At 45.2% G+C, this 12,947-nt stretch overlaps 1 protein-coding gene across 2 annotated transcripts in view; it reads left to right on the top strand.

Annotated features, from left to right (window-relative positions):
* Positions 1-455: 455 nt before the first annotated feature.
* The window catches only part of LOC144122139 (glutaryl-CoA dehydrogenase, mitochondrial), a 75,295-nt gene continuing 62,803 nt past the window's right edge, over positions 456-12,947 (top strand). For both annotated transcript variants that reach the window (XM_077655699.1, XM_077655700.1), the window contains exons 1-2: positions 456-755; positions 2,837-2,860. In XM_077655699.1, the coding sequence (XP_077511825.1) occupies positions 683-755; positions 2,837-2,860 (97 nt within the window). In that variant the 5' untranslated portion in view covers positions 456-682. The remainder of the gene's footprint in view (positions 756-2,836; positions 2,861-12,947) is intronic.

The following is a 12,947-nucleotide window of genomic DNA, read 5'->3' as shown; positions in this document are numbered from 1 at the left end:
CAAGGTGCGGTCAAGGACGCATTTCCCAAGCATTTCACCCTAAATAAGCCGAGCACCAGACCAGGGGAAAACTTGTACCCATTGTATCACTGGGTACTGGGGATCGAACCCCGCACCTCCCGCATGCGAGGCGGATGCTCAACCACTCGGCCACCGCTGCGGTGCCTGAACTAGAAATAGGTTTACGTCTTTTCCCTTTTAGCTTTACTCGCACCTTAGCTAGCTCTAGCTCCAGTAATCGAGTTAATTTGGTATCAGTCCATTCTGTTTCACTATCCTCAAAGATTACTTTCTCAATTTGTTTGGCTGCTGCTTCCAATTGCTTTTCTGAGTAAAAATTCCCCTCTGATTTTTCATCTCGCTTCAGTCCTACATTGGTTTCTCTTCTGTTAAAATGTTGAGCAGATAGGGAAGTAGCTGGCGCCATCTCTTAACAACCGTCCGCAACTTGGGGCACGGCTGGCACGGCGGCTTTAATGGGTGAGCTAGCGACGCTGCAGGCATCTTTCTAGAGGAGGAACTGGCTGAGCCAATACCACCTAGATAAGTAATCTGGCTGAGCGTGGTTCCGTTATCGCCGGACCGCGGGATCGTCCCGTGCACTTACTTCGGGCAGCTTCATCGTAGGTGGGCCCTTTGCGTCGCCCGCCTGTTGCGGCAGGACGAAGGACAGCCAAGGGCGATGACCATGCTGCTTCGCTCTGTGACGGCGCGGACGCTGCTGCGATGCGCGGTGACCAGGCAGAGCCCACCCTGTATCCTTGCTCGCTGCCGGTGACAGTCAACTCGCGCTGCCTTCCGGAGGGTTGCACCTGCGCATGTCGCAGCGCAGCTATTGGTGAGAGCGTGCACATGCGGGACAAACCACACCGAGTTGCTGCTGGTGGTGTGACCTGACTTTGTTGTCGCCAGGTGTGATCACCATGGAACATTTTCTCAGCGTGACTGAGTCCTGCAATACTGACAGTGGTGTCTTTCCTCAATAATTGCAAATTCTTTCATCACTATAGCCACAAAGCAAAAATCTGAATTGCGCGTAGCAGGCCAACAAAGTCTAATCAAGCGACCAACTAAATTCATGGAAATTCAAAAAATGCCTCAAACTCAAGTTTACACCCTTAGCAATGGGCTATAAGTGTGCCCTTCGTGTTTTGGGGAAATAAAAACGATTTCAAAATTATGTTTTGTTTAAAATTCAGCAGTAATGCGGGTTGTTTAACTGCAGATTATTAGACATATCTGTTTTCTACAGGGGTATGCCAACGGAGCTGTGGATGGAGACGCAGAATTGAGGCATTACATTACCAAGTATGCCGAACAGCATTCTATAACAGTTGCACCTGCTGGCCTTGCAGGGCAAGGCCTGCAGCAGAGCTGTATGCGACTTCTCACAAGTAATTGATTACTTGTAATAAATTTGCATTTTCTTTGAATTTTGTAATGCATTGATTACTTTTTGTAAGAGGTAATATTCTTAAGTTTACAAATATCTTTTTCAATAATGAATTACTAGTAACCAGTTGCTTTTTGTGCAAAAAACAAGTGGTTAGCACCAGTACTTAGGGAACCTGAACTGTGTGGCAAAAAGTACTAGCGCTTGTGCAGAAAATTCCTTTGTGACAGAGGGATAATGTTCGGGCTGTGGAAAAGCTGCATATTCGGAAATGCAAGCATTTGACTAGTGCTCTGTCACACTGTTCACATTTCTTCGTGATGGCGCAGCAGAATTTTATGTTTCGTGACAAGAGCTTTGTCCCCTCAAAGTGGAAACGAGAATGAAGCCCGGAGCTTTGTTAAACTACAACCTTGTGCATAAGTGCTTCATACATTACAATTCTGCCTTTCCTTCCAGTGTGTACACCAAGAGAGTCTGCAGTGTTGCTCTTAATGCTTTTACTAGAAAACGTGCGAAATACCTGGTGTTTTCACAAGAAAACCTGGGAAGAATATTGAGGAAAACTTGGAAAACCATGGCTGGTAAAAATTAAGTGTATAAACTGCAGCAGACAACAGATCAAGGGTGCCACACTAGCTTATTGCAGTCAGTGTATGTTTGTCTTATGCTAACAAAAGTGGAAGGAAAATAACAATAGTAATCGATTGCTCTTTTGTAATTTGGGGGCTGTAATTGCCCAATTACATTTCAAGTTCTGTAATTGTAATCAGTTTCTTACTTCGTGTAATGTGTACAAGACTGGCCTGCAGATAACATACACCGCGCTTGTTGAAATGGTGGTCCACCTGCTACCTGGCGCTTTTCAAATTCTAATCATGGGAATGGTGAATGATGCATGCGCTTGTGGTGATCTGGAAAGGACTGAATGTGTGAGCACATCTCTAAGTGCATGATAAACACCAAGGGTGCCTGCAAGTATTACTTGAAAATGTTTCAGCTAGGAAGCACTTGATACATTACAATGCCACTCAGTGTGTTGTTGTATTGTTACTTGCCTTTAATAGGGGCTGTTACAGTGGCCACTGGTAACAGTGAAAGCAATGGAGAACTCAGGTCTCTGAAAGGCCCTTGAGCTCCTTGCTGTGCAGGGAGCTCATTATCTGCCCGAGTTGAGAGAAATTGCTGCAGTATGCGACAAGGCTGTTCTTAGCAGGGCATTGTCACTGTGGGCCTGACTGCTTGCCAGTGACTCTTAGCAGCCGCGGCTTTTCAGCTCAAGTCTGTGCCCGGAGAGCTCACCCTGCCTGTTCCTAAGAAAGAAGGTTTTGTGAAATAGGGCATATATATATATGTTTTTTTCACAAGACTGCCGCTGCTGTTGTGAGGCTGGCACACTGCACTGTTCTGATGCCTTCTTTCCTTGACTTCTTCCCTGCTCAGCTCGAGCTGCAACCTCAGCAAAACGTGAGTGGCCTCTGGAGTGATAAATTTTCACTGCATTCGTTTTTCATGTGTTTTCTGAATGCCCCTATTTCTTCTAACGAAGGGAGTTTGGTGTAACATATGTGTTCCGTAGCCAATTCATTTATGTGCGTAAGCAACATCATAAGTAGACTTCGTCTTGTTAAAAGGGCTCTGAAAGGGGCTCTAATAAAGTTGCGCTGTGCCTGGGATGTTAAAGCACGCTGCTTTGCAAATATTGTCCAGGAAAAATTTTTTTTTATGCACTTCGTAGAAGCAGAGGTTATCTGTAGTCAGCATTTGAATTTTAGCATCTTCGTGCCTTCCCTTTCCTCGTTACTTTTTGCACGCTGGAAGGTCGCCACTTCTCTGCCGGACCCACCTCCGGGGGCAGGGCTTTCTCACCCGCTGGAGCTACGCGTCTTATTGGCCGTGGCCATGGTAGCTGCCTGATGTCTGAAAGAATCTAATCAATAGTCATTCCTCAACTTGTATGCGCAGGTGCGAGCATGAAAAAGTCACCTGGAAGGGCTTGCCAACTTTCACGCGTGTTTGTGCGTTCTCTGCTGCGTGTAGAAATGTATTATTTGGCACAGGTGCTCGTGACGACCCAATGCAGTGATTGAGCTGGTTGACGTTCTCTCCTCGGAATGTGTTTCAGAGCGCCTTTAACGTTGCACTGCCTGGCCAGGATGTGCCTGCATCGTTATGAGTAAAATTCAAATGAGAGCACTGCAGAGTGAATGAATAGGATTTGTTGTCCATTTCTAAAGCAAGTGCTTTAGTACAATTTTAGCCTAAAGTAAAACACTGCGTTCAACTGAGAAACACTGCAGAAAAGGTGTGGCAGCAAGGAAGTTGCAATCAGCATTATGTCTTGCTTGATTGTTTAAAGCTGAAAGTATCTTTTTTTTGTTGAGGTACCAAAATTGGGTTGCTTGACCCAGGCATGTGCACTGAACTCGTGACGGTCTTGCATTCCTTCCCAAATCAGGTCCCAGAAATTCTCTCCACAGCTTCTCGGCTGCTCGCTTAAAACCAGGAACTGTCGTAAAGCAAGGTTTTGCAGTTTTAGCATCCTCATTGCTGCCACACTCTCACAGAAGAAGGTTGGCAGTTATGTGTCGAGCATTAGCGTTTCTCTTAGTTCCCTTAGTTCCCTTACCCTCACTGGAGGGTAAGGTGTGGTAAGGAGTTGGTGTAGCTGCGTGCAGTGTCTACTTATGCATGCGAGAAACAGTTCACAGCCTCAACAGTACGCAAGTAGATGAATAGCATTTGTTGTGTTTTGCTCTCTGCTCCTGGAAATTGCCATAAGGACATGTCTAGGACACATCTGGGGACAACAGCAGCCATTTGCTGCAGCTGTGCACTCTTGCATTGCACGTGAAACCAGAGCCTCTGTGCAGTTTGCCTGGGTGACCTGTGATTGCAGTTGAGTGCCTGCGTGGAATCGGAACAGTTGCCTATAAGTGCATCATTGTCCAGTATGCATCAGTACATCAGTAAGCATGGTGTGCAGCTGACCAATCCTGGGCGGAATGCATGTCTAGGCCCATGCATCCTCCTCCTCCACTTGAGTGCAAGTCAACTGCTCTTTTGTTTCCTCTGCCATTGTAAGAGGACTCGCTGTCAAGCTAGCTATGTGAGGGTGTGTGAGTAAAAAAGCCTTTACCATTTGCATGCCTGCCCCCATGTTGCAAATTAGCCGCGCCTGTTGTTGGCCGAGTTGGTTCATGGGTTCTAATAGCAGAATGTGCAAACAAAAAACACACACATAGGAGACGAGGTTGATGGGACGAGCCCAAACTTTGAACTGATTTTATTGCCTTGCAGCGATAAAAAAACACCACAAAAAGAGGGATTGCAAGTCATGCCTCTGCGCATGGTCTAATTTTGCACTGGAATGAAAGCTGGCATTCCTAAGACCACTGAAACCGCATCATTGTTTGCACGAAGCCAGCGGAAAGCACTTTTTCCCCTCATTTTTTCCTTGAACTGGTGCACTTGGTGGTGGCGCCCCGAACTACTGCTCCTTGGAAGCTGTGACGTCACGCGTCTCTCTGCCTCTGTGCACGGCAGGTCTGGCCGCTTCAGTGTCACGGGGTGCACCTGCTGCAGCGGCGTGGATGCTAGGTGCGACGTAGGGGATGCACTGCGAGTGCCGCCACTTTTGTCCGGAGTCCCTTGAGCTCGAATTTGATCCACGCGGCTGCCAGACCAGCGAAGGGTGGGGGTGCTAAAGTATTATTCAGCTAAAGGTTGTAACAGTAGCGTGTCAAGGGAAGGGACATGCCATGTCATACCTTCGCAAAAGATGCTACGCTCTGAAGAATGGATCTGTGTGCGCAGCTAGCCTTCGCGGAAAACTTTCTAGGTTCGAATTTTTATCGTGGAAATTTAATCGTCTGCGACATAAATCTTTCTCTATTGCGAATCGCCGTCATGCCACTGAAACGACAGTGCCTCAAAACCTGACGCTTTGCAGTACATAATGTCATGTATACATGTGTAAGAGGAAGCGTTTGTTGTTGTTGTCCTCAATATCACGGTAATGGGGGTCGATTAGCGATAGCGCAAGCGCTACATCGTTGTCTTCCAGATCAGCTGTGTGCAACCTTGCAATACTAGGTGGCAATATTCCCTAGGAAGCACGAAACCGAAAGCGTGACAGCCACCCTTAAGCGAAAAGGGGACCTAAACTTAATGAAAATTATATTATAAATTATAAAGAATGCAGTTTACTGCTAAAAAGTGTGCACTCTGTAGCGCATGTTAGTGCACATAATTAGCGAGAATATGAAGGCTAAAAGCGTGGCAGCATTTGTTACAGGTGTATCTTCTTTGTCAAGAGACAGTTCGGTAATATTTTCACTGGTTCCTGTTTCTTCGCTGATTCAACCCTCAGCGGAAAATCATCTCGGATGCGAGGCAGAACAGAAATGCACATCATAAACGCCCTCGCCTCCCTTATTCCGAATTTGCAGTACATTCACCCAACAAACCGCCAACAGGCAATATATATGCATGCTTGAGCAGGCAGAAAAATAAATATATCATGTAATAGTGTTTTAATGCGAGCATGTGCCAACGAAGAAAAATTGAGCGGAGAGGTTCTTCACTCATGCCCAAGACCATCACAAAGTAACTGCGTTGGCAATCTACTAACAGGCCAATTCCTTGAGAATCGTGCGCCTTTTCTTGGGAAATATGCACTCAAATCTAATAGCGTAGTAACAATGCTCCAGTCACAAAAAACGATGTGCTGCATACTTTTTCTCTATGCTGATGCAATTAAGTTGGCTGCCTTTTTATGTTGAGCACTCACTCCGCTGTTTGCGCTGCTTACGTGATGTGTAAGTCCTATTTAAAATATTCTCCCCCCCTCCCCGCCCCATCTCAGCGCTGAGGCTGCCTTTGGCAAAGGAAATCTTTCAATACCTAATGCTGGAAAACTTGTCCGGGTCATATCAAATTTTGGATTATAATATGCATAGCTACCATTATGGGGTGCGCACCTGGGTGATATGTCATCCTCCGGTCTCATTTTCCTCCTCGTCACTCAATTAGGCGTCGGGGTCGCAGCCGTGTCTCTAGTCCGAGGTCATTTCGATATCTGAATGATATAATCGTTACTCACTCTTTCAAGGCTCTAACTTTTGATCTCCACAGCCGCCGCGGTGGCTCAGTGGTTATGGCGCTCGGCTGCTGACCTGAGAGTAGCGGGTTCGATCCCGGCTGCGGCGGTCGAATTGCGATGGAGGCTTTGTATGGGCAGGCGCAAATGGAAGCTTTCGAAACTGCGGTTCCCGATGTGCTATCTCTGTTTGACCAGTGTTTGCACCCCCTTTCACTGACATCCGAACTTCCGGAAAGTAACTAAATGAGATTTCTTGACCTACGGCTACATTTTGCCGCCACACATACCTGCTGGGCCTACGAGCCGCGAGGTAAAAAGCCACTTCTTCCATTTGCGTCTGCCCATACCAAGTTAGTAAAGCGAGGCATCATCAGCCTGTGCCTCAGTAACGCCCTTCAGAAATCCTGTGACCATTTGCTTCAAGAAAGTCTTCATAAACAGATAGGGCGCCTCCATGCTGCGTGCTACCCCTTGCAGCTCATTATAGCAGTAGCAGAATGCCTCAATAAGAAACGACGGGAACAACGTCCACCAGCACCCAATGGAAACGACCGCAAAAAAGTTGTCGTTATACCCTACCTGCACAACGTCAGCCATAGCCTGAAAAAAGTTGGCAAACGTGCAGGCGCGGACGTGGTGTTTTCGGCACCCCATAAGCTCTCCTCACTCTGCAAGAGAGTTAACAGTAGTAGAGTTCCTCGTGGCTGTGGGCAGACGCATGGCAATCGCCACGTTTCATGCGCCACAGGTGTTGTATATTCAGTTCCCCTGTCCTGCGGAAAGAAATACATAGGCCAAACGGGGAGATGTATAAACACCAGGCTACAAGAACACCACAATAATATGAGCAGGGTAGCTATCACCGGGAACCTTGCAAAACATTGCAAAAAGTGTAATAACGACACCTGCACCCCTGTATACGACGGGTGCGCGATCATTGGCAAAGGACGGGATCGCTTATCTAGAGAAATAATCGAAGCCATCGAAATCCAGCGTGCCAAGGACTGCTGTGTGAGCACTCCGTCCATCTGCCTTTCTGAGAAAGAATTGATGTTCTTAAAGGCAGCTGGGCATACCTTTTGAGAGGTGACTTAACTCGGGGTATTTGTGTTCTAGCAGACATTTTTTCCCCTCTCTCTTGTTCCTTGGGGTTGATGGTGCTTTGGTTTTTGGCGTTCTTCCGTTGACTGCCTTCAAAAAACTTTTTTGTCTTTTTAACCTTTGGCCCCTGTTAAACTTGAGAAATGTTGAACGCCCTCTTTACATGTTTTTAGCCGCACACAGCAATTTTTATTGTTTTTAATGTTTTTATTCTTTCACTATCGTTTCCACGAGTTTTAACTTTTATAAACCCATCTTTTTTCGCCATACTTTCGCATCCTGTTTAATCCTTCATCTATTTTTTCTTAGTTCACGTGACGGCCCTCTACACTGTGCAGTTTTTTATCGGTTTTAGTCTGTTATATCGCCTTTTCCCTTCCGTCCTTCTCAGCGTCAGATGTCTAAATTCATTATTTGACGTGACTATTCACTGTTTCCATGTGACCGCGCATACCTGATTGTACCCCCTTGCTGCCACCTTATATATGTTTGTGCTCCGAAATAAAGATTCAGTTGATAGTCAGCGCCCGTCCCTGTGCTTCCATGTCTGACTTCTGTCCTGTTCTTAGCGCTGTTCCTACACCAAGCTGTATGAAAGTTAGCCAATACCATGTGGTTATATTTTGGGTAGGTGTTTTCATTCAAGAGGTGACCTCAAGCCTTTTTGAGCGCTTGTTATCTGTGGCACAGCTTAATCTGAAGATAAGTTTGAAAACTACAATTTGGAAGCGAGAGGCCAGAACAAGTTCTTAGCAAACATCTTATTGGTATTATTTTATCAAGCACTGCCCATTAACAATGTCCAGCTCAAAGGCACTACTGAGTTTAAAGTTGCTGCTGTGATGTTTGTGGACACGTGTGTGGACTAAGTAATGGCAACTATTTATTTGAGGGAATTTCTTGAAGCCTGAAACAAAAACTTCATTCTAGTCAAGCACCGACATTCAGCTAGGGGTGGCACATTAATCAACGGAGCATCTCTATGACAGAGTCAGTACACGTATATCTGAACATTATAAATCGAGCTGCTGCTCCTTGCACGCTTTCAAGTTGCTTTTATTAATAGACTGTCTACGGGATCCCATATAATGCTGGCATATTCTAATGTTGGTTGCACATGTGTTAAATAGGCAGTTAATTTGGATGATTGTGTGGCCAGTTTTAATCTTTGACACTGAACAGAGTTTCTTTTCAGCATCTGAACAAATTTTCAGTACATGATTTTTCCAGCTTAAATCTTGAAATATGACAACTCGGTCGGCGTGTCCACTCTAATAAGTGCGGTAGAATCAAGCACGTAACTTCGTTAGAATTCATAAGCTAACATAGTGGAAGACGATGTTCTTGAACCTTAACCACATGATGAAGAAGATAGAACACCGACCAAGATAAAAATGAACATTTCAATGACGTTTCGGCTCCCACACAGGAGCCTTGTTCACAAACAGGTACAGACATGAAAGGGTGGCTATTTAAGCTTGAAAATGTGCCCTAGGCAGTGGGCATATGCACTAGGAAGTGCCCCGCCAGTGTGATGAAGAGTGTGTTCGGTTGTCTGCATGATATATCTGCAGATATAAACGGCTTTGGAGATTCTTTTCTGTTTTTAACCACATGATATTGAAGCCATCCTCTCCTTTGAAACAGTCTAAGGAAAAAGTTAAGTAGTCTAAAATACTTGTATGATCCACTTTACCTAAAAATTTGGCGGTGGTTTAACTCTGGTTAAACGTGGAGTGACGCGGTAGCTGCAGCTGGCCGAGTGGAACTTAGTCACGTGATCAACCACGTGACGAATCACATGACCAGCAACGACGCCGCGCTGCCGGCAGCTGCTCCGCACCACGTGGCCAACCACTTGACAGTGTGACCACAGGGTGGCGGCGCCGCCACGCAGAAGGCTCGAAATGCTACCGTAATGTAGCTATCACTACAAAATTCGTTACCTGAATGATGCTCTCGTTTAACCTTTCCAGTCCAATCTGTGCAGTTACCTGAGCAAAAACAAGTTTGTGATCGGACACACCCTCTTTGACATTTACTTCATCATTGTCGATTCGCCTGTAAGCAAACACCAAGTCCAGTGTTGATTTGACAGTGCCAGCTGCATGTGTATTCTCAGTCACCACCTGTGTTAAGTTGTTATTAGAGGCAATGTGCTTTCACACTGCTTTCGAGTTAATTTTCAGTATTCCAGTGAATGCCTGGCAGATTAAAGCCTCCATAAAAAGCCTTTAATGGCTCATGCTCGTGTCCGTCCGTCCGTTACGCTCCAACTCGATAAGAAAAAAAATTTTTGTGTACGATGGAATTCGAACCACCATCCTTCCGTTCCGCAGTCGAGCGTGCTAACGAATACGCTACTTCCTGCCAACACATATGTAGTTCTGCTTGTCTAGGACGCTGCAGAGTGTTTGCAGAAAGGCGTCAAATCAGACGGATGCCTGCCAAACGCCCTCCAGTGTCTCCAGCATTTAAGATTCACAAACAATTGTGTACTTAATTAACATCTTAATTACACATCAGTGGCACAAGCAGCCACACCGCGCTAAAGGCTTTCGCCTCACCGCGCTTTAGGTCATCAAAGTGCTCCCCTGAATTTTTAAAACTTGTGGTTCCTCGGTTTTGCATTTTCTAGGTATCTAGGTACGAAATGGGTGCATTTGGTGGCCTATAGATCACTCCTAGGAGACAACAGGTTTTACCTAAATTTATCTGGCACCAAGTACTTTCATGACTTGGGATACCTTGGATGGGTGAGAACTGAATCCTTTTAAGCTTATAGTTTTCCAGCACAACGGCACTGGGCCAAAGAAGGCGAAAGAAGAAAGCGCTGTGTTCGTCCTTCTTCTCGTCTTTCTTTGGCCTTGTGCCGCTGTGCTGGAGAGCTATATGAACTAAATCTACAATACCAGCTACCTCAACTGAATCCCTTCTTTTTGATTGTTGCAACACCCCTGCCTTGGGTTTCCCAAGCATTGCAAACTACCCTGTAGCCCAGAGGTGCCAGCTCGTTATCTTTCCAGACATAACCAAGTTTTGCTGACATAGATACATGTGGTTCATAATTAGGTAATAAATATTATATATCATCAATTTTATTGACCAGCTTATTAGAGTAGAAAGACAGACTATATGGTATTGGTAATTCGAATGCATTTTTTCAGGGAAAAGGACGTTGCAGAGAGACACACGCAGGACAAATTGATCCTGTGCCTGTCCAGTGTGTGTCTCTCTTCTGATTTTGCACAGGCATTTAAATTATTGCCCAGGCTCTTTGCATTTGGAGCATAGTTGCACATTTGCTTTGGTTCATTCCTGATTTCGCACAGGCGGATGATTTCTGGTGCTGGCAAATTTTAATGCAGTGGTCCTTGAATGATTCCAGAAGGAAACCTCACGATTTATAACCAACTTATCATATTCAATTCGCTCGTTTTATCCTTCATCTCTTTCTTTCTTAGCAAAGTTCCAGAAATGCTTGGGTTTATTCTGTGTTCCTTTGGAAAAGTCGCCAGTGGAAGTACTGGCTCCTTTGAGTTCCTGTCGAGTTCCCACCTGATTCTGTGGACTATTTCTGTGGTTTCCACTGGGATGCCTAATTTATCCTGTGTAACTCTGTAATAGCTTTGGTTTTAAGCACTATCATAGTTTCTTTCTCGCTTTCTTCAATTTCAAACACCATTAGATTATTCCGTCTGGTTCTATCTTCTAAAGCGAATATTTTCTCAATTTTTTTCTGGATGGGGCCATCAAGACCATGCACTCTCTTTTTCACCTTTTTAAGCTGTGTAATTCTACGAGCATGGTCTTTAACTGCTTTTAAGCTGTTTTCAACCTCTTGAAGTCTTTTGCCTAAATCGTTTAGTTCAACCTGAATTGCCTTTTGGCTGTCGCACAACTAAGTGCCTTGGTATCAGGCACAGGGTTGAGCTTCAGATCTTCAGAGAGTATTGATGCAAAAGCAGCAAAAGTCACTTTGGGGCACGGCAGCATGACAATGAAATGACTGACACTTTTGTAGCCATGACAATAGTGGCAGTAACAACCAACGTGCTCGAGAAGCAACAGCTGCAGGTTTAGGCGCGTTACCTCTATCGTGCCACGGTGAAGAAGACTACAAACAGGCATGGCATGCCTATGGTTTTTTGAGCACCATGAACACTTGCCGGGCTATGCCTTAGGATCAGTGGCCAAGGAGCTCGGCCCAGTGGATGCGGAACGAAACATGTCAAAATGTCTGTGAAATGTGACATGGCTGTCATCTACCAAACTCTGCTGAAATGTGGACGTGTCTACATAGGCCAGACGGGCCGCTGTGTTAATGTGTTAATAAATGCGCAGGGGAGCATGCGCAATCGATAAAAGGAGCCAACTTGCTTTCTCACTGCATTGCATGCGAACTTTGCAAACAATGACTAGAGAGTATCAAGATTCAAGGCTGAAGCAGGAGTATAATAGCGCATGAGCTGTTGGAGGCGTGCCACATCGAGAGAACCGGTGATGCTTGCATTAGTGAAACATCATTTTATTCAGAGAGGGAATCTCTGCAGCATTTGGCTTGGCTTGGCTTGCAGTTCCTCTTTTTGTGGTGTTTTTTATCACTGCCTGTTTAAGATGTTACTTATAAGGCAATAAAATCAGTTGTAAGCTTGTGCTCATCCCACCAACATCTTCTGTGTGTTTTTTTTGTTTGCACGTTTTGTTATGAGAAGCCATGAACCAACTCGCCCAGCAACAAGTGCTGCTAATTTACTGGCCTTTTGGTCGATATATTGTGCGGACGCCCTAACTTCGAGAACTGGAAAGAGTAAGAGTTCGAATGGCACTTAGATCGCACAGTGGAAGCTAAGCTGCCAACTAGAAGTTAACGTGACCAGCACAGCACACCACATGTCTGAGCACTGTCTTGTCTTTTTTCTTGTCTTCTGTGTTCTTTAAGTGCTAGTTTGTCTCTCAGCCACTTGCCAAAGTAATTGTTAATAAAATCAGTGCAGTGTTAGACTTCAATCATCCAACTGGCTAGTTTTCAGATAGGGGCTCAACAGTGCACCACATTACTGCCATCAGTCACATTATGAAGAAATATGTGGAATATGACAAGTGGCCTCCTTGAGTTGGTATATAGTGAACATTTACATCATTTGTTACCTTTTGGTTTGGTATTGTACATTCAACTGCTAAAACCATCTTGAGAGATTCTGCAGAGAAGCCTGTAAACTCTGTGCATTGCTGAGCAAGCAGCCACAATGTAGGGTAACACTACCTGAAAATACTTTCCCCAAACCGTTGTATACATATCATGCCCTATTTGAATGTTAGCACTGCCACGTGGCCTATTGATGCACA

The sequence above is a fragment of the Amblyomma americanum genome, chromosome 2 (assembly GCF_052857255.1).
Source record: "Amblyomma americanum isolate KBUSLIRL-KWMA chromosome 2, ASM5285725v1, whole genome shotgun sequence".
In the NCBI taxonomy this organism is placed as follows: domain Eukaryota; kingdom Metazoa; phylum Arthropoda; class Arachnida; order Ixodida; family Ixodidae; genus Amblyomma; species Amblyomma americanum.
This window is presented reverse-complemented; position numbering and strand designations above follow the sequence as displayed.